Source organism: Rhinolophus hipposideros, assembly GCF_964194185.1.
Source record: "Rhinolophus hipposideros genome assembly, chromosome: 9".
In the NCBI taxonomy this organism is placed as follows: Eukaryota; Metazoa; Chordata; class Mammalia; order Chiroptera; family Rhinolophidae; genus Rhinolophus; species Rhinolophus hipposideros.
The window spans coordinates 53,824,841-53,849,098 of record NC_138055.1 but is presented as its reverse complement, the minus strand read 5'-3'; the positions used below and the strand labels follow the sequence as shown (position 1 = coordinate 53,849,098).

Here is a 24,258-nt window from a genome sequence, read left to right as displayed (position 1 = left end):
ATTACAAAAAGTATCTCAAATAATGCTCACCTAGGAAGTAGTTCCTTTTAATGTTATGTTTTAGGTGAAGAAACTGCAGTTTGAGAGAGGGACAGCTTGCCCAAGGCTGATTCACAGGCTCTTTACATCATGGTACCGCTCCAGCATAGGCTAGAGAACCACTGAGGTGGGGATGCTGAGGAAGGAATCCTAGTCTCAGAAGGGGAAGGGCACCAGCTGACTGAAGGACGCCTTCCTGAGAGACAGCTGTCTCCTAAGGCAAGATTCTAGTCTCCTGCCCCAACAGGTCAGAGCCAGAGCCAGGCAGAGGTGGGGGTGACGAGAGGGCGGTGGACAAAATGATAGTCCGACCCCAGCATCCTGCCCTGCCTCCGGGGCTCCTGGAAACCTCCATCCACCGGATCCTTTGAAGAGCTCTAATCCGAAAAAGGAAATGGCCAGATCTGACAGTGTGGAGCTGTGACCACCGGGTGGCAGCAGTGCTTCACCTATGGAGGACAGCTCCGTAGGCTAAGGTGATGAGAGGTCCTAAACTCTAGTGAAGATGGAGTCCGTTTACAAAGATTGGAAGCAATCCCCACTTTCTTTGGGCTCTGAAACCTTTTAGTCTCCTTCTGTAGCTCACTTTTTACCCACAGGCCAATCTCATAGAGTAGTGCTTCCATTTGTAAACCCTCCCAGGGGCACGTAAACATGGGGTGTGAGTGGGCTAGGTGACCATAACTGCAGCACCAGTCGGGAGGGACCAGGCTGGGTCTTCCTGGTCAACTGTGTCCCTGGCTTCCCCCCCACCCCCACCCTCGGCCCCGTTCCAGAACGCAGTGCCTGTCCCTTCCTGACAGGACTTGCTTTATGCTTTTATTCTACAATCAGGAAAGAGAGGAGGTGATCAATTGGAGCTCTCCAACCTGTTGAGGGATTGGGGGTTCTTGAAGGCCCCCCCAGGGCCTGGCTCTGACAAAGCATCTGCAATTAATGATGCTTCTTGAGCTCTGGAGACAGGATTTATGCATCTAATAAAGTCTGTAACTCCAGGCTTAGGGGCTGGGGCCGGAGGCTGAGAGCAGGAAGTCTCGGGGGGGCCATGGGAGGGGGTCCCAGGGGCTCTTAATGGAGTCATGTATTTCCATTGCCTGTTCTAGATTCTCCCGCAGGCTGTAGTGGGGGTGGGGGGCAGGGGGGCAGCAGGTATAAGAGGCAGATGTGGCCTTAGGAAGGCAGATGACAGCATGGATTCCAGGCAGGCGGCAGTGCTGCTGCTGGTGCTGCTGTTAGTCACAGACTGGGGCCACGCTGAAGGACCAGGGGGCTGGGATGGAGCTCAGCTCATCACGGTAGGTCAGCACCCCCATCCCATGGCACCATTGCCCTCTACCTCAGCGTGAGACTTGCTCTAGGTGCAAACACTCTTAGCGGCCAGGGTCTTCATTGGGTTCTCACATCTGAGCAAATGGCTCCTCAGCCTCCTACAACTTGACCCTGAAAGCCACATCCTTCTCCCTTGTGATCTAAATGCCAAAGGCCTTTGCCCATCTTCCCTCCTGGATGTCCCTGTACCACAGGAGGAAGATACCGGACCCCGCCCGTCTCAGGACGCTCAGACCCCTGGGTCACTCTTACACTCCTTGCTCCAGGCCATGAAGAGACCTGACCGGAGCCCAGCCTTCCTGTTTCAGCCCCAGAGGTGAGTCTGAGAGGGACACAGGTGGGGGCAGGAGAGGAGAGGGAGGGGGCTAGAGAAGGGGGGGGACTGGGCTGACCTACAGCTGAAGATGGCTCTCTCCTAAGGTTTGGCAGAAACACTGGGGGTTCCTGGAACAACGAACGGCTGAGTCCCCGAGCTGGGGAGGGCCTGAGCTCCCCGTTCTGGAGCCTGGCTGCTCCTCAGCGCTTTGGGAAGAAATGACATGTCACCCCTTAATGTGTCTGCATGTAAGGCCCATACCCAAGTGTCATGTGTCTTCCCAAATAAAGCTGCCTGGCTTCTGAATCCAGGTGTCTGTGTCTGAGACTTGAAAGGGCTGGGAGGGGAGCCCCTCCATCTCCACCAGACTCGCCAGGAATGCAGGCGATAGACAGCGTTCCTGAAGTCACTGCGGCAGGCCTCCTGCCACCAGAGACGCAGACGTGGGGACATGGGAAAATGTGGGGAGGTACAACAGGGATGGTAACCTGGCACTCACCTGTGCCGTCAACCACTCAGAGAAACAAAGAGCAGGGTTTAAAAATCCAAAGAGCAGCATGTTTATTCTGGGCTCTAGGAGACAGCTCCCCATTTCATTCCCCCTCATCCTCACTAGTAATGTGAGGATGGATCCTGGGCCAGCTGAGGCCCTGTGGCCCCTGGCTCCTGGTCCCGTGTCCTCCTCAGCCTGCAGGGAGGCAGTCTGTGTCAGAGGTAGAGATGGTACCTCCAGGGGGTACCAGAGCTGGCAGACACCTGGGCCGGGGGCAGGACGAGCAGGGAGAGCGGGTGTACGTCCGGGAGTCCAGCCGGAGCTTTACTTGCTGCCCGCCATGATCTTAAGGTACTGCAGGGCACGGCGAGCAGCCTCCCCACGAGCTGCCTCCCGGGTGGCTGCAGAGCCATGACACACGGTAGCTGGCTGCGTGGACAGCTCCACCAGGCACTGGCAGAGCCCGCTCAGGCTCAACTCCTCTGAAGACCAAGAGAGAGGAGGGAGGCCGTGTTGGGCAGGAAGGCAGCGCCAACAGGGGTGTGTCCACGTCATCGTCATGCCTCCCGACTCCTTATACCCATCTGTACTTGCTCTGCTCCAGTCCCCCACCATCCCCCAGCCCTGCAACTAGCCATACCAATATCCAGGTAGCTGACATGGAAGGCCTGCTCCTCAGAGAGCTCACTGAGAACAGTGCAGCAGGCAGGGCCCAGAGCACCTAAGGAGCCCAGGGAACAGCTGCGGAGAGACAGGATCTTTTCTCCCACTGAATTTCGCAGAGAATCCCAGGTGCAGCCCGGGCCCCGGTTCCGAAGTCCATCCAGGCGGGAACCCACACCCTGATGAGATGGCAATGGTGAGAAAGAGGCGGCCACAGGCTGAGACCCAGGCACTTAACAGACATTCAGTGTCCAAGGAGAGAAAAACCCAAAGAATGCTTCCTCCAGCTTGCCTTCTCAGTCAATCCCCGTACAGCCCTCTTACTAGACCCTGTACCAGATGGCCAGGCAGCCTTCCTCCTCCCAGGAACAAAAGCCAGAGGGCCCCTGCCCTGGGCCAGCTCTCCCACCGTACTCCCCAGGCCGGCCTACAGCTGAGGCTGAGAGGGGGCCCCGGGAACCCTGGGTCTGCTAAGAAAATGGACAAGGCTCACCCCCAAGTCCCTAGTGCCCTGGCCTGAGGGAGGACGGCCCGCAACCACTCACGATGGAGAAGTGGTCATCATCAGGCTCCGCCTCATTCCCATCCCGCGCGTCCAGAGGCACCGTGTGCACTCGAAGCAGCATTTTGGCCGCAGCATTACGCTTTGCCAGCTTCTTGGAAGTGCCACTGCCTGCGTGTGGGGATAGCGTTACTGGATCATGACTCCCAATAGACCCAGTGCTTTCCACCCAGCTCAAACTTGGATTGAGGGTCCCCTCAGAAGGTATCAATTGGAAAGGGAAGTTCAGAGCCTGCTATGCTCTTGAGAACCTGGTTGTCCAGAAGAGGGGGGAAGGATAGGGTGCAAGGAAGAAGCTGGAGGAAGGAGCCAAGCTGGAGATCTTAGCCAGGAGAGCTGGGCTGTAACAGAGAGCCTGGGGGCTGCCTGTGGCCCTGGAGTGCTGGAGGATAGTAGCTGCAAGAACTCCCTTCTGCCCAGTTACCAATCTCAATGAAACGCTCCACTCGGCAGGTCATGGTAAATTCTTTGCGGTGGGCTGGCCCAGACTCCTGGGTCACCGTGTACTCGGGTAGCCGCCAGCCCTTCTGCACCACCAGCTCCTTGGAAGAAACAAGGGTACACAACAAGGGTACACAAGGCTGAGTGAGAAAAGAATCCAAACATCCTCTCCCTCCTACCCTAGGAGCCTCAGATTCCAGGTTAAAGGAGGAATAAAGGTGTGGAAAAGCCTTCAGAACAGGGTAACCAACCCCATAACCTTCCCTCATGGCCCCTGGTTCAAGGGAAGACAGGCATGCACAGGAAATGAGGACGGGGGGCACACCTGCAGAGCACCAACAGGGTTGCACTCAGACTGCTGCGGGGAGACGGGGGGCTGCACCTCCATGGGGGTGCTCCTGAAGGAAAAAGGGCCCAGAGCCAAAGCTGAGGGAGCTCGTTCCTTCTGAGGCTGCCCATGAGTCCTAAGCCTTGTTTCGCTTTTCCCCACTACCATCTCCCTATTTCCCGCCAGGCAGTCAGCTGTTTGTCCAAACATCCAGACTGCTTCCTTCCCCCTCCCCCACAACTGAGGTCTCCTCCAGGTCCCAGGCCCATTTCAGTTTTCTGGAACACTTGATCATCACCTCGCCAGGAAACTGGGAGTGGGGCTGTATATCCAGTCCCTGGAAGCACCGGATGGGACTCAAACACAGGACTATCATGGGGCCAATTCAGAAGAAAATGGTATCTGCAAGACCCTTAAACATAGTCAAACATCCTCCATATGGCTATTTAAAAATCATTAATTACATCCTATCCCAAGAGCTTACCAGCTAGTGCAAATTCTTCAATGTCTGGTCCCCAACTATTCCAGCCTCTGTTTATTCTCAGACTTCCTCTGCCTGACCAGCCTGGGTCCAAGGGCTGAGGACCAAAAGCCAGGACCCCTTCCTCCCCCCTTCAGGCAGCCAGGAGACAAGATACCTGGTTGGGACAGCAGATGGAACAGGAGTAGCAGCCACTGCAGCAGTAAAAACTGGATCGTCCTCAGGCAGTGAAGAGTCTAGGGGAGAAAAAGAACTTCCCGAGGGGAAGGGGGCCTTTGATTCACACCCATGTGGGGTGGGGGGAGTAGAGGAAGGGTGGGAGACCCAGGTCCTCCTGATCTGCCCATTCCCTAAGAAAAGTCCTTCCCACTTGAGCCAAAGACTCAGAGAAGCTCAACCACCAGCTCTTCCTCCTGGGATCCTTTGCTGCCAAATACCAGATCAAAAGGATTGAGAAAAGGGAAAGGAGGGTCTTTTTGTACCCAAGAACCATGGGAGCGACAATCTCCGACCTGAGGGCAGAAGAGGAAAGGACACCTTTATAGAGAGAGGAGGTCTGTTGGGGAGCAACTCCCTCCAGCCTCAGCCTCCACCCCTCTCCCTTCCTAGCCTGAGCCCCAAACCACAGCCCCTCAGTGGGGCTGGCCATTCCCCCCAGAATCCTTCACGGCAGCAGGAGCCCTGGAAGCTTCCTGCTCGGGTCCAGAGGAGTCTTAGGAAGAGGCCAGGTCAAGGTGGCTAAGTGTCGCCAGGCCTAGTGGGCAGAGGGCTGGTGCAGGGGCCTGGGCTCCTGGCAGGGCCTCTAGGATGCCGCAGCTGTTCCTCCCTCACCTGCTGTCCTCCAGGGCTGGCTCCAGCATGCTCCCCCCTTTGAGGTGTTTGAGGGCCACCTCAGCTGCCTTGTGCTTGGCTGCCTTCTTGCTGGGGCCCTGACCTGAGAGAGGGGGTGTGGGCAATACTGGAGGTCACTGGAAGGACAGAAGAGAAACCAGCATCCCACAGCCTCTCTCCTCACAACCACAGGGAGTCAACCAAATCCCTTCTCACCAACCTCCCCCCTGCCCAAGACTGGAAGGGTTACACTAATTGCTGGAAGGAAGGGCTCTTATCTTTCCATGAGCTCCCCAAATCAAGAACTGCTCCTGAGCTCAGACACCTTAGGTGGAGATTCTTTCTCTGCCTTACTTTCCTCTGGGAAGCACTTTCTTTTCTCTCAATAAATAGATGGCTGGAAAAATAGAGAGAGGGTAGGCTCTAGAGTCAAAGCCTGGCTCTGCCACTAACTGAGCATGTGAAGTCATTGAATCTCTGTGAGCCTCCATCTCCTCATATTCAACATGAGGATACCACGACCTACGTTACTGGATTAGACTGAGGCTTATGATTAAATAGGAATTTGGTTAAGCACCTAGAACACAGCCCCCGCACAGCAGGCACTCCCCAATACTTCACTGCGATTTCCATTTATCGCCTTACTTTTTCCTCTAGGATGATGATGACAGCAGGTCACTGTGGCAGTCCTGCTTGTTCCTCTAATTCTCCCAAGCCCTACCCACCTCCTCACACAACTGTTCTCCCAATCCAGTCAGTGGCCTTTCCCCCTGAAAATTCTTTCCCTTACTGGCCTTGAAGAAAAGGACCATGAAGAGACTCCAAAAAATAAAGCCAATGGGGCCCTGTGAACGCACACCCCAGCTAGGCTGCCCAAGCCTTCCTCACCAGTGCAGCTGGTGTCGCCAACGGTGACCCGAAAGGTGAAATTAGGCTGGTGGGCTTGGCCCTCGGCTTTGAGAAGGTCGTACACGGGCGTCTTCCCTATTCTGGTCCCATACTCCTGCAGAAGGCTGATCGGGGTCTTGCCCGGGTTGGCTGCCAGCATTTGCTCTATACTGGGGTAGGGGCACAGACCCTCATCACACCTCCCCTCTCTGCACCCACCTGGCCAAGCACTGTTTTATCAGACCCAAGCACACTAGGGGGAACACAGGGTCCACGGGACCCCAGGCAGTACAGCAGCCATTGGCTGGGTTCAACTTGGAGTAGAGGTGCAGGCTGGGAAAGCAGGGTCCACTGCCCCGGGGCAAGCGGGGAATGCACTGTTCCTGTCTCAGTTAAGGCGGGGGATCCTGTACCAGAGTGCAGGTTGGAAGTGCACGTACCCTGACAGTGCAGGCCAGGAACCCAGTACCCACCAAGTGCACTGAACGTCGGGGGGCATACAGCCCAGTGCCCTAGTGCAGTCTGGGAGACCCGGCCAGCCCCAAACTGTTTCAAGCTGGAGACACTGGCCACTGCTCGGTGCATGCTGGGAACCACGGCCCACTACCCCAGTGCTTGCCGGGAAGAACCCCCAGGCCAGATGCATGCTGGGGCGGGGCCGCACCGCTACCCCCCCAAATCGCACCACGCTCCTCGCCCTGCAGCGATCGGCACGAGGCGGCTCACCTGGGCAGCCCGCAGCCCGTGGTAGTGCCGGAGCCCTGCTCCTCTTCACTCATTCCCTCCTCCGTCCCCGCGGGCGCCACCGTGACTGCTGCCTCCACGCGCCCCAATACACCGCCGACGAGCTAGGGCCGGGGCCAAGCCCGGAGTCGCGGCCGGTCGGGCCCGCCGCGGGGCATGCTGGGATATGGAGTCCCCCGCCCACCCGATTCCTTGAGTCTCCATCAGGAGGGGAGCTCTCCGCCCCACAACGCTCCTCGTGGTTCGCCCTCGCGGGCAGCACCTCCTTCTGGGAGGAGCGAATCAATCTGCAGTCGCTTCCAGAGCTGAGCAGTGTTTTTTGTTTTGTTTTGTTTTTTTAATACCGTTCCCGCCACCTTCCTTCCGCGTCTCCTCTCTCGGGCGGGCGCTGTGGGCATGCGCACTAGCTGAGTGGAAGCGACTGGGGGCGGGGTGGTAAGGGCTAACGAGTCGTGAGGGAAGAAGCCTTCGAATCCTGAGAAAACTACAGAACCCAGGAGTTCGCGCGCCATCTTTGCCGCAGCTGGAGGGGCAGGGTCAGGCATGCACGAGAAGCTGCCCGGCGTCATTGGTTATTTCCGATTGCGATGACTTGCTCTCGCTGGATTGCGATTGGTTACTTCACCTAGAGGGCAGGGACAAGGAAAGTCATCTCCCTTGATCCTGCCTCTTTCTTGAGAAAAGGTTGTGATTGGTCTAGGGGCGAGACTGCTGCCGGATCCTTCCTCTTTACAGGGTGGAAGGGTGGGCCTTACTAGGACGCGGGAGGGGACTGTGCTCAGCCCGCCTCGGAGCGCGGGGGCAGTGGTTCGTCCAAGTCCATCTCCTCTTCCCCCTCAGCCCTCGGCATAAGCCCCTGGGCCTCGGGCATTCGTCTCACAGAACCTGCTTTCTTTTCCTAGGTTGTCCTTCACTTCTCTTCCCCTTCACTGTGCCCCGCAGCCTGTCGGATTTACGCTTCTTGTTTAAAGCCTTTTGAGAATGGTCGCAGGGAACCTTTCTGTAGCTGGCCGGGAGACCTACTCGGAGCCTGAGAAGGAGGCTGTAGTGGAACCCCAGAATTGGAGGGGCTGATGGTGGTTCTGTTCCCTCTGCCGTGGGTCTTGGGCTTCTCTGGGCAACAGAAGGTTTTGGCCTCGTAAAACTACCCGACTAATGTGGCTGTCAGAGCTTTCCCTCCTCCCCAAAGTCTCACAACCACTGGGCTGAAAGATGGGGGGAAATCTTGTGACCTTGGAGAGAAAGAAATCACGAAAAATGTGATTCTAATGAGTGATCTGAGAATGGGTCAGGGACGACACGCCTTGCTCTGAGGTGGATAGCCAAAGGAATTTTGGGGATGAGAACGAGGGGTCATCCAGGAACACGGGATGGGGACAGACCACTGAGCTGACTGGATTCCCACCGGGTGGAACAGGAGTGGTGACAATTAGATGATGGGGAGCTAGCAAAATTAGTACGACAAGGAGAGCAACTCTCGAGCGGGGGTAGGAGGGTGTCCCATCCGAGGGGCGACTGTCTCGGGGTCTAGGAGGGAGTTCAGAAGCCCGGTCCTGGGCGGCTCCTCCGGAATCACCGGAACGCCTAAGGTGGGACCGCCAGCAGGGCCGTGAGGGGTCCGGACGGGGCGTGCAGCCTGGAGCTCCCCGGACGGCTGCAGCGGGCTCCTTTAAGAGGCCGGCGGCTCCAGCGCAGCATCCCCGCTCAGGGCGTGTCCGTCCCGGGGGGCTAGAGGCCGGGGCCTAGGCAGGAGCGGGAGTTCCAGCCGGGTGGGGACGGGCGAGGGGTCGGGGGGTGGGGGGAGAAATGTGGGGCGGACACCCGGACACTGCCGAGCATCGCCTGTGACAGCGCCCCGGGTCCAGTCGAGGGCAGCGGGGGGGGGAGGAGAGAAGGAGGAGGAGAAGGAGGAGGAGGAGGCGGAGGAGGCGGGAGCAGCATCCGGAGCCGAGCTGCAGCAGCGCCGCCTTTTGTGCTGCGGCCGCGGAGCCCCTGAGGTGAGAGCCGGGCCGAGTTGTGGGGGGTGGGTGGCAGGGATGGGTCCGGGTCCTGTGATCCGGGTGCCGAGGGAGGGTCGGGTGCAGATGTGGCGGGGTGGGGGAAGGAGGACCGGGGATGCTGAGGCTGTGCGGATGGAGGAACTGGGGACCTGGACCCGACGCCTGTGGGGGTGTAAAGGAGGGGGACGGAGCGGAGGAACACCGCGGCCCAGCTTGGAGGTGAAGGGCCTGAAGAGCTGAGAGGACTGCATGGGGTGGGGAGACGACTGGGGAACAGACTTAGAGGACAGCGGGAAAGAGACCATCCTCCTCTCCTCCCACTCATCCGCAAGAAGGGCGAGGGAAGGAGGAGGAAGAGTTTTGGTCCCTGAGAGGGAAGGAAAGGAAGGACAAGGCCTTATGTGCCCACTGACCCCCTCATCCTCCTCCCACACACACTTATCGGGCTGCGCCTGAAGATTATAGGCAAAAAGCACCTGTTCCTGGATGCCCGGGCGATGGTCCCCCTCCCCTCCCACGGCGAAGCCCCGAGTCCCCTCCAGCTGTGGCATTCACCTCCATCCATCCAGCTGTTGCATTCTCCCCTCCCCCATTCATATGTGCTTTCTCCTTCCCCCTCCTCTCCATCTCATCTGGCTCCCCTAACCCATTTCCCCAGCCCAGGCCTTTCAGAACCTCCTCCCTTTTCCCCCCACACTCCTTCCTCAAACTCCTTGGCTTAAAAATACGCAAGAATCCTTCCCACAGAGTTAAGACTCCTGATACCATGGCCTTGGCTGAGGGGAGGGAAGAGAAGGGGCCAGAGGCTCTACAGACAGTGGAAGGAAATAGTGGGGTGTCCTGCTCTCTCTTGGGGAGAGGGTGACTTACCCTCAACCAGGAGAGAGTGCACATGAGGTCTCTTCCCCACCCAGAGTCCGCTCAAGCCGGTCAGTGCCTCCCTCTAAACAACTCACAGCTCCCTTCCAACTTGCAGGGTGGATGGACCCCATGGTTCTCGGAGCTCTGATTTTCAGCCAGAGGGTGATACTAAGGGAAGAGGGTCATACCACGGAAGAGGAGCAGAAAGAATTAAGGAAGGAAAGGGCCCAAGTGCGCCCTGGGCCTTCCTGTCCAGACACTGAAGTTCCTCTGAGCTTTAGGGCCTGCTCTCTCCTATCTCACACTTACGGTTGGAGAAAAGCAGCTGCCCTCTCAACCCTGCCACTCACCCACCCACAGTGGGGATGAGGTGAGGCTAAGAAGACCAGTGGTGTGATGCCTCAACTCCAGCACACATGAAAACACACAACTAAATATCCATCCCCTAATTAAACCCAGATATGGGCAGAGGAGGCAAGAAATTTAAGTAAGGAAGTGGCTCAGGATTTCCTGGGTGTCCTTACTGCTGAGGATGGAAGACCCCCTCCAAACACCAACTGCTGTCTCCCACTCCTTCCCCTAGAGGTGACATATGGTAGGTAGTCTGGCTCTGCTAGTACCCACCATCCTAGACTCACCTAATGGCAAAATGGCTCACGTATGCTCAACTATGCCTCCCCTGCCTGGGCTGGGGAGAAAGAAGGGATGAGGGAATCAACCCCTTCAGGAGTCCCTGCTGGGGCAGAAGGAGTAAAATATGGAGCTGATGGAGCAGGGGATCAGGGCTGTGTCATGAGGGATTGGCCACAGAGACTGGTCTGTCGGCTTCATTTGCTCCCGGAAGGACTGGGGTCGTGTATGTTGGAGGAGGTGATGAGGAGGCAGGGAGACTATTGCAGATGAGACCAAGGCTCACCCAGGATAAAGAGCCCTCGTCCTTTGACGTCTTCTTTCTTTGCTCTTTTTTCCCCTCTCGTGTTTGTCCACTTCCCTTTCGACTTGTACCCGCCCTACTGCCTCTTGCTTTGCAGAGGAGGAAAGGGGAAAGAAGGAATAGGAATCACATGTATAAAACCCCCACGAGTGTTTGCCAGGCACTTTCCACATGGCTAATGCTTAGAGAGGGCTTCCTGGGTGCCACGTACTGGGCCTGGAACTTTGAATTATCTCAGTAATGCTCATAACAGGACTAAGCGTTAGGCAGTGTTATCATTGTCTCTATTTTAGCGATGAGGAAACTAAACTTAAGTAATCTGTTCAAAGTAAAAAAATCAGTATATAGAGCTTAGGGTCTGTTGGACCTAGAGCCTGTGTTCTTACCCACTGCATTAGACAGAGGGTGGCAAAACAATGTATGTACATTTTAAGAAAGGGAAAAACTGTATTAAAATTGTAATATTCAGTATATACCGATAACAAAAGATGAATCCAAGTCCTGTATATATTATATATTTTTGGCCCCCCAGGTATATTGCATTACCACTGTGTGTCATAGGCACCACTGTCCCCACTGAGAGATGAAGGACCTGTGAGGTTTGTTAAGAAGTCTCATACTCCAGGTTGCCCAAATGTTCAGGAGCAGAGACAGGATGTCAACCGAGCCTCTGATTCTCAGGTCATCCACCCGCTCTCTAAAGCACACTGTCGTCCCAAGCTATATTTTACTCTAAGACCCGGTATAATATAATAATATTATTATATAATACCGTGTCATAATATAATATAAGACCGGGTGTCATATTAATTTTTGCTCCAAAAGGCTCATTAGAGCTGATTGTCCGACTAGGTCTTATTTTCGGGGAAACACGGTAGGTGATAGGGATGGATGGACACTCTGTTATTTTGACTTCCTCTTTTTCAATTTAAAAGATTTTTAAATTTCTCATTTTAAAACAATTCAAAGTCATTACTGAAGTAGTAGAAAACACAGATAAGCCACAAGAAGATCAACCACCACCATTCTACCAACCTAGAAAATGTTACACTTTGGTATCGATCCTTCAAGATCTTTTTTTTTTGTTTTTTAAAGGAGGGCACAGCTCACTGTGGCCCATGCAGGGATCGATGACAACCTTGGTGCTACCAGCACCGTGCTCTAACCAACTGAGCTAACTGGCTGCCCCTCAAGATCTTTTAAAATGCACGTTCGGCTCAGGAATTATTTGTTAAAATGCACTGAACTTCTTCAGGTTCTCCTGAGGTCCTGAGCAGGAGAGACGGTTCATGGGCCTGTTGGCCCATCATGTCTTGCTCCTACCTTCTCCTTCCCCTCAGAACTTAAAGGGTAGGGCTTAGGGGTAGTCCTGGACCATGTTGGCAGGGGATGGGCTACAGAGAATTAGGCCTTCCCCCTCCATCCAGAGGAGGTCCAGAAGAGGTGAGACAGCAGGATTTGCTGGGGGAAGAAGGATCGGGTAGCAGAATGACCAGGTGCTCTAACATTACTGCTGTTAGGACGTGGTTACCCTGGAACCTGAAATCAAGATTTGTCTTGGGGAAGTAGAAGGTCAGAGACCAAGTCTCTTTTTCTGGTCAGACAGAAGACATAGCCTCTCCTAGAATCTACAAAGAAAGACCTGGAAGGCCAAGTGTTCAGGGCATTCCCTAGTCTTACTTAACCCTCACCACCCCATGAGGTAGGATTGGGAATCTCATAGAGGTTACATTCCTTAAGCTAATTTGTGGCAAAACTGAGGTTGTAGTTATCTCTCCAAATCCAAACCTGACTTTTTTTCCCCCCAAGCAGTACTTCCCTCCTCTGCCCCAGCCCCTTCACTGCCCACCCTGCTGGAACATGTGGTGGCCACTAGGGGTCTCAGGGCTTGACCTGTGTGAAGCTGGGGGCCTGGATTTAGGGATGATCTCCAGTTTTCCCCAGGTTCTCAGGAGAAGGCATTTCCCCCTCATGAGGGCAGTGAGAAAAGCTGTAGTTCTTTCTGAGAAGAACGCTGGGGCCAGGACCATGGATTTGGTAAGAAGCAAAACAAAAACAAGCTGCAGCCAAGAGGCCAGGAGGCAAGGCCAGGAGGAGTCAGAGCCTTTTATCCTCTCAGCATCTCAAAGCCTGCAAAGGTGGAACTAGCATTCCAAAGTCCTGGGTCTCCTTTCCCCTGTTAGACCTCCCTCCGCACCCTACTCAAGAAAGGGAATCTTCCTCCTTTTCCTGAGTGCCAAATGAGGTCCTGGACAGTGGCTAGTGCTGTGTGAGAGCCCAATATTTAGACAGATGGCCTCGCCTCTCAACTGATCCCCCAAGACGGCCAGACAAACAGCTTGGCATTGAGATTCTGCTGTTAGGACAGGAGGGAGAAAGAATTCAAAGGGTTCCCTTGCCACAGGCCTCCAGCATCTCAGACAGGAGAACTCAGGAGGAGAAATTAAAGGGGAAGGATGTACTCCTTGCCCCCACTCCACTTTTACAGTCTCCTGAAGGGCACTCTGGAGGGGCCTCCCAGAGTGTCCAAAAAGCCTCTTCCCTGGAAGATGTATAGCTTAGGGACCACTCTGTCCCCTCAGCCAATCAGAAGCAGAGTTCTGCACAGTAAGCACTTGGTAAATAAGGTGGACAGAATGACTGACTGACGGAGATATCCACCCGCTTCTGTCACATCCCGGCCCTTCCCCCAGGCTCTGCATAATTGATGGCCGGGGATATAGCTGCCCTCCCCCAGGCTGACCGAACGTCTGGGTTAGGGGCTCCTAGCCATGATATCCCTCCAAAGCCCTGGCGCCAAGGCCCAGCTGGGGGACAATGGGACACAGCTGGCAAGTCAGAGAGAAAGGACATAGAGAAGGGGTCTGTGCTGGAAGAGAGTAATCTCCAGTTTACTATAGCTCCCTGGGGCCTCAGCTTTCTCCCCATTCCTTCAGGTCAGTCTGGAAGAGTTGTCATTAGCCTAAGAACAGGGTGAGGGTGGATTGAGCCTGGCTAGATTCCCTTCTTTTCCCTCCGTCCTAACTCTCTTCAGCTGCTCCCATTGCCATAAAGGACAAACAGGGGAAATGGCTTCTTCCTCTCCCCAGCTGCTGGCCCTGGATACCAGAGGGCCCTCTGGGGAAGTCTGGTGAACTGGAGGGAGGCTCGCCTTCATGTCGCCCTCTCTATGCCTGAACCACCTACCTAGTTGCCAAACACCAGATGAAGGCTGAAAAATTCCTTTAAAAAGCCAAGTGTGGTGCCTACTCAAGGCTCAGCTCCTAAACAGCACGAACTGGGGTCATAGGTGATCTCCGTGTTTTTCAGCCCCTTCTTTTTCTCAGTGTTCTAACTCTCTGCTTTTCAAAATCAGTTTTCCAATCCATCCTTCTGAGGTTTGACTCCCTGGCTTCACGTTGTTTCGGTCTCTCTGTATCGCTCAGCTCGTCCCTCCCTCTCTGGCTGTGCCTGCCGTTCTTTCTATGTTTATTCTCCCAATCTCCCGATTTCCTGCTTTCTCTGTGGTACTGCACCCCCAATGCCAACCTAAGTCCGCTCTCCAGCATCAATCGCTCTGCCTCCACTCGCGCCCCAACCGAAGGTCGGTCGGCCTGCGGGGTGGAGGGAGGTACAGGCAGGAAGAGAGCACAGGTGCGGCTGGGGACCGGGTCCACGCCTGCGATCCCCGCAGCCATCCCGCGAACCAGCACGTGGGCCAGCCCGGGTCAGGGGCGGGACCCACGCGCAGCCCCACCCCCGCCGCCGCTGCTCACGTGACCATGGGCTAATCTTGTCCTGGTGACTTCACGCGCCGCCTCGGGCCCAGTCGTCATGGTTACGCCGCAGCGCCCAGCGCTTCCCCCAACCCGCTGTGTCGCCTCCCCTTACCCACCCGACCCCTCCTCCCGGCCCCCGCCCCCAGCCACGCGCCCCGCGCCACGTGACCGCCGGGAAGGAGGTCGGGAAGGGGGAGGGGGCGCTGGGACCGTAACCCCTTCCTCTCCTCCTCGAATGGTCCTCACTTGGGTTTCTGGCGGGTCAGCAAGCAGCCCTGGCTGGCGCCCGAGCGCCGATCCCACCGTCCCGCCCGGCTGGCCTACCCGGGAGCGCCCGAGAGCTCAGCCTGTGTTTTCAGTGGTCCGGAAGGGAAGTCCCGCTTGGGGGGCTCAAGAGAGAGCCCTCCGCTCCTCCAGAACAAACTGATTCTCCAGCTCGTTGGCACGTTGCTTGGCCTGTTTGTCATTTGCGTACAGTGTACATCTAACCTCTTGAGCCACTGATATCTCGTGGGGTATGCTGGGGATGCGGAGGCTGGACAGGAATGACTTCAGCTTTCCAGGCCTCAGTTTTCTCAAGAATATAAAGGGAAATCATAATATCTCCTAAGGAATGGTAGTTCTGAAGAATAAGGGAACTAATGCATAGCTAGTGTGGGTACCATCCTTTATGACGATCCTCTGGATTGGGGAGAGCATTGGTCCCACCTCACTAAGCACCGATGTCTGTGCCAGATTGCGGTTAGAAGCCCTGCAGTCCCATGCGAAATCACGGCTCTCCAAGGAGCCAAATGCCTGACCACACTGTGCGTCCAGGATAAGGGCAGACATGCTAGGAAGCACAGGGGACTGTGCCAGGCCAGAAGGGACAGTAACTCGAGCAGCTGGGCCAGGGAGGAAGACTTCAGGGTGAAGTGAGATTGGAGGACAAGAGATTGGACTGAGCAGCGCCTTCCAGGCAGAGCACAGCTGGGGGCCATGCTTGAGCACCTTCTGGCTAAGGATTCCTGGCAGGTTATTTAATACAGCATCCGAGAAATACCTCTGGAATACCTCTGTCGCATGGGCAAAGGATGCCTACCTTAGAGTTTTGTTTTGAAGGCTAAATAAGCTAGCTAATAATGTGTCTATAACAAAGGCTAACATTCATAGTAAGCCTTCCATGAGAGTTAGCCGTTCTCATTAGGCACCCTGGCACAAAAATCTGATGCCACTTGATGTCACGTTTAGTTCTGTGTGGCCTGGGTACCAACAGCCGCAGGAGACGAGGCTGGGAAGGGGACAGAGCATGGACATGAGGCGACTGGATGGATGGACCAAGAGCACTAGGGGCTACTAAAGGGTTTGAAGCAGAAGAGGGGCAATGGCCAGTCTGTGTTTTAGAAAGATCATTCTAAAGGCTGGTGGAGAATGGGGTGGGGGCCTCGGAAGAACTTGAAAACCATTTAAGAGAGAGTTGTCCTGGACCAAGTGACACAGCTAATGAGGCCTGAATTAAGGCACTAATGAGGGACTAGAGAAGAGAGACTAGAACAGTGGGTCAGAGCTTTTCAAATGTGTCAGACATAATAAGAATCACCTGAGGTACTCGTTCTATATGCAGATTCCAGGCCCACTCCACACCTACTGCAAAAGTCTTTGAGAGGCCTGGACATGAAGTCTTACAAGAGCTGAGACTGTCAGAGGTGGCAGACCTCAATGTCGGTCTGTGTGCTCACCCGCCCTTTCGATGTGTAGATTCCTACCAACCCTATCCTGATGGACTCGGCGGCTCTGATGTGGGTGGTTACGGAAGGACCCTACTATGAGGAACTGTTTGAGGACTGCTGTCCTCAGGTACCCTCGTGTTTTAGGATTTGGAAACTGACTAGATATGGAAGGAGATGGGAGAATAGAGTAACGCCCGGTGTCAAGCTCTGGCTAAGTTTGGAGTAGGTTGAAGAATTGTCTCTGCCTGATAGCTACTTATCCCTTTGTATAGTTGGGGAAACTGAGGCTTAAAGACAGCTGGCCTGAAGTCACGCAGCCAGTAAGTGGCAGTGGCGAGGCAGGATTCAGATTTTTTTCATGGTTGATTTTTAAATAACACCCAGCTATGAATCAGGACAAGTCTTCATTGTCTGGAGAGCCGGGTCTTAGTTTGGGGAGCTGGGGAGGGGGAAATGGAGAAAGAAGAGACAGAGTCTTCCCTAACTGAGCCCCGAAGGAGCAGCCGGACTGATGGGGGCGAGGCGAAGCAGGCTCAGCTTGTCCTGACACAGCGTCTGCATCCCCAGTGGATGGGTCTGCCTTGTCCCTCCGCTGTGCCAGGGGGGTAGTGGCGCTGACTGGTTACAGCCTTCACTTACCTTGGAGAGGCCCAGATGTGTGCCTGTGAGCACCCTCACAGGAGACCAGGTGTGAGCCTGAGTGTGCCTCAGGATGGCTGCCCCCTGAGCAGTATTCCTGCTCTGGTCTTAATTGTATCCTGTGTAAGTACATGCCCAGGTGCACCACCTGTATGTAGGAGGTGTCATCTGAGTGCCTGAGCGTCACCGAGTGTTCCCAGTGTCACCTGTGTGTGCGTCAGTGTGAGGGAGCACTAGGTGTGTTACTTTTGTGTACCTAGGCTTGAGATTCAAAAGGTGTGTATCTGAGACCCTTATATCACATGTGTGCACGGCAGTCTCAAGTGAAAGAAATACGTGCTCCTGAGGCAAATCACAGTCATCTTACAGGGAGAAGGGACTGTCCTAGTACCATAATATTTGAATTTGAGACACATTTTACGAGTATGTACCTGAGCGGGGCTATTACCTGTGTCTATCTGAGAGTGATGCTCGGGTATGTTACCTGTATACCTGAGTAAGGAAGACTTGTGTCACGAATAGATGTTTGAGAGGAAGCCTGTGTATCAGGTGCCCTAAGATGGGTCCCAGGTGAAACTTGGAGGGGATGGGTACCTAAGGGTGAGGCTCAAGTGTTATTTCCCGTAGGGAGCCCAGCTCCCCAACCCATGCCATGCCTCTGCTGCTAGGGTGAGCTTTCTGAGCTGGCATACCTGTGGCTTTCACTGTTTCTCCCTCCATTCTTCCCACAGGGCCCACCGCTCACCACACTGGGGCCCAGAGGCCATGGCCTGCCTCCATGAGACCCGCACACCCTCCCCTTCCTTTGGGGGTTTCGTGTCCACCCTAAGCGAGGCGTCCATGCGCAAGCTGGACCCAGACACTTCTGACTGCACCCCTGAGAAGGACCTGACGCCTACCCAGTGTGTACTTCGAGACGTAGTGCCGCTGGGTGGACAGGGCGGGGGTGGGCCCAGCCCCTCCCCAGGTGGAGAGCCGCCCCCTGAGCCTTTTGCCAACAGTGTCCTGCAGCTACATGAACAGGATGCAGGAGGCCCCGGGGGAGCCACTGGATCCCCTGAGAGTCGGGCATCCAGGGTTCGAGCAGATGAGGTACGGCTGCAGTGCCAGAGTGGCAGCGGCTTCCTGGAAGGCCTCTTCGGCTGTCTGCGCCCTGTCTGGACGATGATTGGCAAAGCCTACTCCACAGAACACAAGCAACAGCAAGAAGGTAGGCTTTGGCCTCGTGGGGCTCTCTCCCTGTCTCCCTGAGCGCAAGATCTGGCGGGCAATCCCACCCAAGTCACCTGATGACCCTCTCTGCCCAGAGCCTGGCCCAAGTCCCTTATCCATCTGTTAGCCACTGATGTCCCAGCTTTTTAGGCCAGTCGTCACTAGACCTTTCCTGCCCCTCAGACCTAGTCTTCTTGGCCTATTTTGGCTACGTTTCTGCCTCACCCTGCTTGAGGCATTTCAGCCAACCCAGGGCTTTCCCCGCGCCCGCCCATCGCAAGGCCCTGAGCATGGCTCCTCTAAGCCTGCGGCCCTGTACCTGCTCTCCACAGACCTGTGGGAGGTCCCCTTTGAGGAAATCCTGGACTTGCAGTGGGTGGGCTCAGGGGCCCAGGGTGCTGTCTTCCTGGGGCGCTTCCATGGGGAGGAGGTGGCTGTGAAGAAGGTACGAGACCTGAAGGAGACTGACATCAAGCACCTGCGAAAGCTGAAGCACCCCAACATCATCACCTTCAAGTAAGGTCCGGGGCGGGCTGGGGACACTGCTGAGGGCGGGGACCTACTTGGGCAGCAGGGATCTAGCCCCACCCGTTTTAAAGGAGCCGCCCAAACGGGGAGGAACGGGACTCCCAGGTGTGAAGCACGGGAGTGCTGGGCTGGCTTCACACCGCCGTGTTTGCCCCTCAGAGGTGTGTGCACCCAGGCTCCCTGCTACTGCATCCTCATGGAGTTCTGCGCCCAGGGCCAGCTGTACGAGGTCCTGCGGGCTGGCCGCCCTGTCACCCCCTCCTTGCTGGTCGACTGGTCCATGGGCATCGCCGGTGGCATGAACTACCTGCACCTGCACAAGATTATCCATAGAGACCTCAAGTCCCCCAAGTGAGTAAGCCAGCAAGCAGGGAGCAGCCGATGTGCATGGTCTCTGCACGTGACCCCACCCAGGCCTGTGAGGCCAACTACCTTTTTCCAGACCCTGGCCCAAGTCCACGTGGCCATCTCAGACACCCCTCCCAGTGACAGTCCTGTCTCGGGAGGGCTGTGGTGAGCCCCCTGCCTCTGAGTGTCCCAAGTGCTTTAAAAGTGAAAGGTAGAGCTGCTGCAGCTGGATGAGCTGTGTGGAGGGGCCTGGACCCCCGCTGACTACACTCTTTACCAGCATGCTAATCACGTACGACGATGTGGTGAAGATCTCCGATTTTGGCACTTCCAAGGAGCTGAGTGACAAGAGCACCAAGATGTCCTTTGCAGGGACTGTAGCCTGGATGGCCCCTGAAGTGATTCGCAACGAGCCTGTGTCTGAGAAGGTGGACATCTGGTGAGGGCCAGGCTGAGGACTGAGAACAGCAGGTGGCCACCATGGGGGGAGGGAGAGAGGGAGGCGGCTCCCAGGCTCTGAGTGCAAGTGAGGTGAGTCTGTAGCAGCAGGTTCTCTGGAGGGAGCACCTCCCAAGCAATGTTTTCCCTCATCCCCAGGTCTTTTGGTGTGGTGCTCTGGGAACTGCTGACTGGTGAGATCCCCTACAAAGATGTGGATTCCTCAGCCATCATCTGGGGTGTGGGAAGCAACAGTCTCCATCTGCCTGTGCCCTCCAGCTGCCCAGATGGCTTCAAAATCCTGCTTCGCCAGTGCTGGTAAGGGTGGTAAAAGCTTGATAAAGCTGGGAAGCAAAGGGGTGTTGCTGAAGGTTAACCAGCACCTAGAATCTAGGCCTCCAGGCCCAAAATCCTGACCAGGGAGACAGAGCTCCCAGATATGGCTCTCAAAGACCCCAGGATTGAACGTGAATCCAGACTCCAATGTAAGAACAAGAGGTGGACTGACCAGTAATCTGCAGGGGTGCATTAGACTCAAACACAGACTGTGTGCGACCTTAGGCAAACACGATCCCCATCTCCTTATGTGTAAAAGAGGGACAAGTATCTGCTCCACAGGGCTGCTGTGGAGCACCTGAGGGGCTGGCAGCGTCACCGAGCATGTCGGTTGAGCCACAGGTAGGCTGCCTTCGAGCACGGGAGGGAAGAGCCCTGGACCCTTGGTTCCAAACCAACCCTGAAGGAAGGGTGAAGATTTCTAATCCTTGGTTAAGCATTTCCCAAAGTGTTTCTTTTAATGGAGTCACTCAGAAAAAAGGTTTTGTCTTGGCAAACAAGTTTGAAAATAGGATTAAACAGGTTTCCTTACTGCAGGATTCTGAAATGCTAACACAGTATAACATTTCCTAGAGATAGTTGATCAGGGAATTCTTTTGTCACCGAGTACATTCTGGATTGGATTCTCCAGAACACCCTTTGGGAAAGGATGCTCTAGTTCCTTTCTGGTCCTCCTGGAAATTCCTTTCTCCCCCAACTCCATTACCTCCAGGAACAGCAAACCACGAAACCGCCCGTCATTCCGACAGATCCTGCTGCATCTGGACATCGCCTCAGCAGATGTCCTCTCCACACCCCAGGAGACTTACTTTAAGTCCCAGGTGTGCTGTGGGTGGGAAAATGAACACCTCAGCTCCCACGGTTTGAGAAGATGCCCGTTGAGGGGAGGCTGGGAAGGGTGGATTGGGATAGAAAAGATGAGCTCTTGGAGGGCTGAGACCCAGTCTCGGTCAACTGTGTGCCTGCTCCTAGTTCTGACACACAGTCTGCAGCAGTGCAGACACCGGCAGGGGCTTCTGCAGGTCTGCTGGGTGAAGGCGTGACTCTTACCTCTTGTTGTCTCTCCACCCCCAGGCAGAGTGGCGTGAAGAGGTAAAGCTGCACTTTGAAAAAATTAAGTCAGAAGGGACATGTCTGCACCGCCTAGAAGAGGAGCTGGTGATGCGGAGGAGGGAGGAGCTCAGGTGTGTGCCTGTGTTTAGAAAGGTGATTTCACCAACAGCAGGGACTAGGGACCAGTTCCCAGAGACTGCCACACATTATGGCACCAGGGGAAGCCGGCTTACCTGGGGGACCCTTCTGCCCATTACAGACATGCCTTGGACATCAGGGAACACTATGAACGGAAGCTGGAGCGAGCCAACAACCTGTATATGGAACTTAATGCCCTTATGTTACAGCTGGAGCTCAAGGAGCGGGAGCTCCTCAGGTAACTGACCCTAGGCCCTTATGCACCAAATCCTGTCTTGATGGAGCTGCCTAACTCAGATCCTGCTGAGCCTGGTCCCCCCTTCCTGGTCACATGCCCAACTGAGAGGGTGTCTGTCTTTAGGCGAGAGCAAGCTTTAGAGCGGAGGTGCCCGGGTCTGCTCAAGTCACACCCTTCCCGAGGCCTCCTGCATGGGAACACAATGGAGAAGCTCATCAAGAAGAGGAATGTCCCACAGAAGCTGTCACCCCACAGCAAAAGGTGAGACCAGAGTGAAGTGCCAAGGTTCAAGAATGGCAAGGGGGATGGAGCAGCAGGGGTAGGAGTCAATGTCAGGAAGTCTAGAAGTTACATGGGGAGACATGCTTTGTACTACCCAAGATCAGGGACTGCTTTCACTCGATAATTTAACCTCCAACTTGTACTTTCCCTCCCCCACCAGGCCAGATATACTCAAGACGGAGTCTTTGCTACCTAAACTAGATGCAGCCCTGAGTGGGGTGGGTCTTCCTGGGTGTCCTAAGGGTCCCCCCTCACCAGGACGGAGCCGCCGTGGCAAGACCCGTCATCGAAAGGCCAACGCCAAGGGCAGCTGTGGGGACCTGCCTGGGCTTCGTGCAGCTGTGCCACCCCATGAACCTGGGGGACCAGGAAGCCCAGGGGTGCTAGGAGGGGGACCCTCAGCCTGGGAGGCCTGCCCTCCAGCCCTCCGGGGGCTCCACCATGATCTTCTCTTACGAAAGATGTCCTCATCGTCCCCAGATCTGCTGTCAGCAGCACTGGGAGCTCGGGGCCCAGGGGGAGCTGGGGATCCTGGCTCACCACCTCCAGCCCGGGGTGACACCCCGCCAAGTGAGGGCTCAGCGCCTGGCTCCACCAGTCCGGATTCACCTGGGGGTGCCAAAGGGGAGCCACCTCCACCAGTAGGGCCTGGTGACGGTGTTGGGCTGCTGGGAACTGGAAGGGACGGGACTGCGGGACGGGGAAGCCGGGCTGGGTCCCAGCACTTGACCCCAGCTGCGCTGCTGTACAGGGCTGCTGTCACCCGAAGTCAGGTAACATCTGGGACAGTTCTGAGCTATTCCCTTCCTTCTCCCGTTCTCAAGTCCTTAACTCACCTCCCGTTATTAAGCTCTTGATCTTAAGCCATTCCCTCCACAACCCTTTGTAACTGTTCCCTTCTCCTGGGCCCCATCTTGATCCCCTTTCCCACTTTTGACCAGTGCACTCCTCTCCTGCAGAAACGTGGCATCTCCTCAGAAGAGGAGGAAGGAGAGGTGGACAGTGAAGTGGAGCTGACATCAAGCCAGAGGTGAGTGATGGAATACAGGAGGTAACGGCCTTCTGCTTCCTGGGCTGCAAGGTGCGGTCAAGCTGTAGCTGTCTCTCCAACATCTAGGTGGCCTCAGGGCCTGAACATGCGCCAGTCACTATCTACCTTCAGTTCAGAGAATCCATCCGATGGGGAGGAAGGCACTGCTAGTGAGCCTTCCCCCAGTGGCACACCTGAAGTTGGCAGTACCAACACTGACGAGCGGCCAGATGAGCGGTCTGATGACATGTGCTCCCAGGGCTCAGAAATCCCACTGGACCCACCTGCTTCAGAGGTGGTTCCTGGCCCTGAACCCAGCTCCTTGCCCATCCAGCACCAGAAGCTACTCAGGGGGGAGCAGGTGAGTCACTGCAACAGCCTGGCATCAGACGCAGATACCTGGTCATTTGGAGCTACTGGGGAGATAGATGCTGAGGCCAGAAAGACAGGCTTTAGCCTTCAAGTCACTCAGCATCTGAGCCTGTTTCTACCAGTTGTAAAGAGCAAATGCCCACATGGAATGAGGCGTGCAGTATAGAAGTAGCGTGGAAAGTAGTCTGGTAGGATTGCTTACAGGGTAGCTATACATTGCAGCCCGGGAGGAATGCTGAAATGAAATCTCGTGACTTTGAGAATGACCTGAGCTACAAAATCTGGAGGCAGAAAAATCAATAAGCCTCTGGCTCTTAAAAAGAGCTCAGTGAAGGATCGTGAAGGAATCTAGTTGTACTGCCAAGAAATGCTGAGCCTCACATCCCATGCGTGTCTCTTCTTCACAGGGCCCTCCCAATTCCGAGGACTCAGACTGTGACAGCACTGAACTGGACAACTCCCACAGCGGTGAAGCCTTGCAACCCCCCGCCTCCCTCCCTCCATGAAAGCCACTCTGCTTCCTGTACATAGAGAAATATTTATATAAATAATATATATGCGCCACATAATCAGCAAAGACAGGGCTGTCCCAGCCGTAAGTTAGGCTCAAGGGAGACCGACCCCTGACCAATTCACCTGATACACTCTAGGGACACTGGCAGCTGTGGAAACGAAGGACAAGGACGGCCCTAGAGCTGTGGTAAGGGCAAAAGCCCCTTCCTGCTTCACCCCATTAAGTTCAGCAAGTGGTCAGGCAATAGGAAAGCCGGACTTGGTTTCCTATGCTCCTCCATACCCTTTCCCCCCAAAACCCTGGGGAGAAGGAAAGGGAGCCACTTAACTGCACTTTTTGTTTTCCGTTTACTGTTTACACATTTTGCACTTGGGAGGAGGGAGACTAAGGCTGGGTCCTCCCCTCTGAGGTTTCTCAGGTGGCAATGTAACTAATTTCTTTGTCCCTCCATTTCTCTGCCCAAGCCCTGGCTTAGGGTCTGGGGGGAGGTTAGGAGCTTGTGAAAGCATGTGATGGCTCAGGCTAAAGAACTGGGGTGGTGTTTAAGTCCCTGCTTTTATCTTGGTGCTTGATTGGGGTGGGGACTGTCATATTGTAACCCCTGTGAAAAACCGTGAAATATAACCAACTCCACGCAGGCCCAGCTGTTGAGGGTTTTCTTGGTGAAAATATGGGGCAGCACACATGGTTTGAAATAGGAGCCTTTGACTCCAGACATGATCAGAAGGCTCTAGACAAGTTACTTCTTTTATG

The 24,258-nt window shown here is 55.3% G+C and overlaps 3 protein-coding genes across 8 annotated transcripts; 2 read left to right on the top strand and 1 right to left on the bottom strand.

Annotated features, from left to right (window-relative positions):
- Positions 1-1,229: 1,229 nt before the first annotated feature.
- On the top strand, positions 1,230-1,988 carry NPFF (neuropeptide FF-amide peptide precursor; the record flags this gene model as incomplete). Its single annotated transcript, XM_081058332.1, has 3 exons — positions 1,230-1,334; positions 1,563-1,684; positions 1,789-1,988. 3 exons carry the CDS (start codon positions 1,230-1,232, stop codon positions 1,904-1,906), a joined length of 345 nt encoding a protein of 114 aa, XP_080914458.1. The 3' UTR covers positions 1,907-1,988.
- Positions 1,989-2,220: 232 nt separating this feature from the next.
- TARBP2 (TARBP2 subunit of RISC loading complex) lies at positions 2,221-7,498 on the bottom strand. 5 transcript variants are annotated; one of them, XM_081058581.1, is made up of 10 exons: positions 7,098-7,268; positions 6,372-6,541; positions 5,484-5,586; positions 5,135-5,164; positions 4,810-4,905; positions 4,169-4,241; positions 3,827-3,944; positions 3,386-3,513; positions 2,818-3,019; positions 2,224-2,659 (listed from the first exon to the last, which is right to left on the bottom strand). In XM_081058581.1, the coding sequence occupies exons 1-10, from the start codon at positions 7,148-7,150 to the stop codon at positions 2,502-2,504; spliced, it is 1,131 nt and encodes a 376-aa protein (XP_080914707.1). In that variant the 5' UTR covers positions 7,151-7,268; the 3' UTR covers positions 2,224-2,501. The 5 variants fall into 5 exon arrangements, with proteins under 5 accessions (XP_080914704.1, XP_080914703.1, XP_080914705.1 ...); XM_081058578.1 differs by lacking the exon at positions 5,135-5,164 and having other exon boundaries at positions 2,221-2,659; positions 7,098-7,498; XM_081058577.1 differs by lacking the exon at positions 5,135-5,164 and having other exon boundaries at positions 2,221-2,659; positions 6,845-7,140.
- Positions 7,499-8,911: 1,413 nt separating this feature from the next.
- MAP3K12 (mitogen-activated protein kinase kinase kinase 12) lies at positions 8,912-24,148 on the top strand. Of its 2 annotated transcripts, XM_081060047.1 has the most exons (15): positions 8,993-9,112; positions 17,748-17,918; positions 18,018-18,226; positions 18,561-18,744; positions 18,916-19,107; positions 19,385-19,543; positions 19,702-19,860; positions 20,591-20,699; positions 20,953-21,062; positions 21,191-21,307; positions 21,431-21,568; positions 21,750-22,362; positions 22,549-22,619; positions 22,707-22,980; positions 23,399-24,148. In XM_081060047.1, the coding sequence occupies exons 2-15, from the start codon at positions 17,782-17,784 to the stop codon at positions 23,495-23,497; spliced, it is 2,571 nt and encodes an 856-aa protein (XP_080916173.1). In that variant the 5' UTR covers positions 8,993-9,112; positions 17,748-17,781; the 3' UTR covers positions 23,498-24,148. The 2 variants fall into 2 exon arrangements, with proteins under 2 accessions (XP_080916172.1, XP_080916173.1); XM_081060046.1 differs by having other exon boundaries at positions 8,912-9,112; positions 17,748-18,226.
- The last annotated feature ends 110 nt before the right edge of the window (positions 24,149-24,258 follow it).

Excerpts from the sequence above, each read along its gene's own strand:
- TARBP2 (XM_081058577.1), bottom strand. The coding sequence starts at position 7,017 with ATGCATCTGGCCTGGGGGTTCTTCCCGGCAAGCACTGGGGTAGTGGGC. Across the intron at positions 4,906-5,483 it reads CCAGCCCTGGAGGACAGCAG|TTCTTTTTCTCCCCTAGACT; the intron begins GTGAGGGAGGAA and ends CCCCTCGGGAAG. Across the intron at positions 3,020-3,385 it reads ATGATGACCACTTCTCCATC|GGTGTGGGTTCCCGCCTGGA; the intron begins GTGAGTGGTTGC and ends CCATCTCATCAG.
- MAP3K12 (XM_081060046.1), top strand. The coding sequence starts at position 17,782 with ATGGCCTGCCTCCATGAGACCCGCACACCCTCCCCTTCCTTTGGGGGT. Across the intron at positions 19,108-19,384 it reads AGAGACCTCAAGTCCCCCAA|CATGCTAATCACGTACGACG; the intron begins GTGAGTAAGCCA and ends ACTCTTTACCAG. Across the intron at positions 22,981-23,398 it reads AGCTACTCAGGGGGGAGCAG|GGCCCTCCCAATTCCGAGGA; the intron begins GTGAGTCACTGC and ends TCTTCTTCACAG.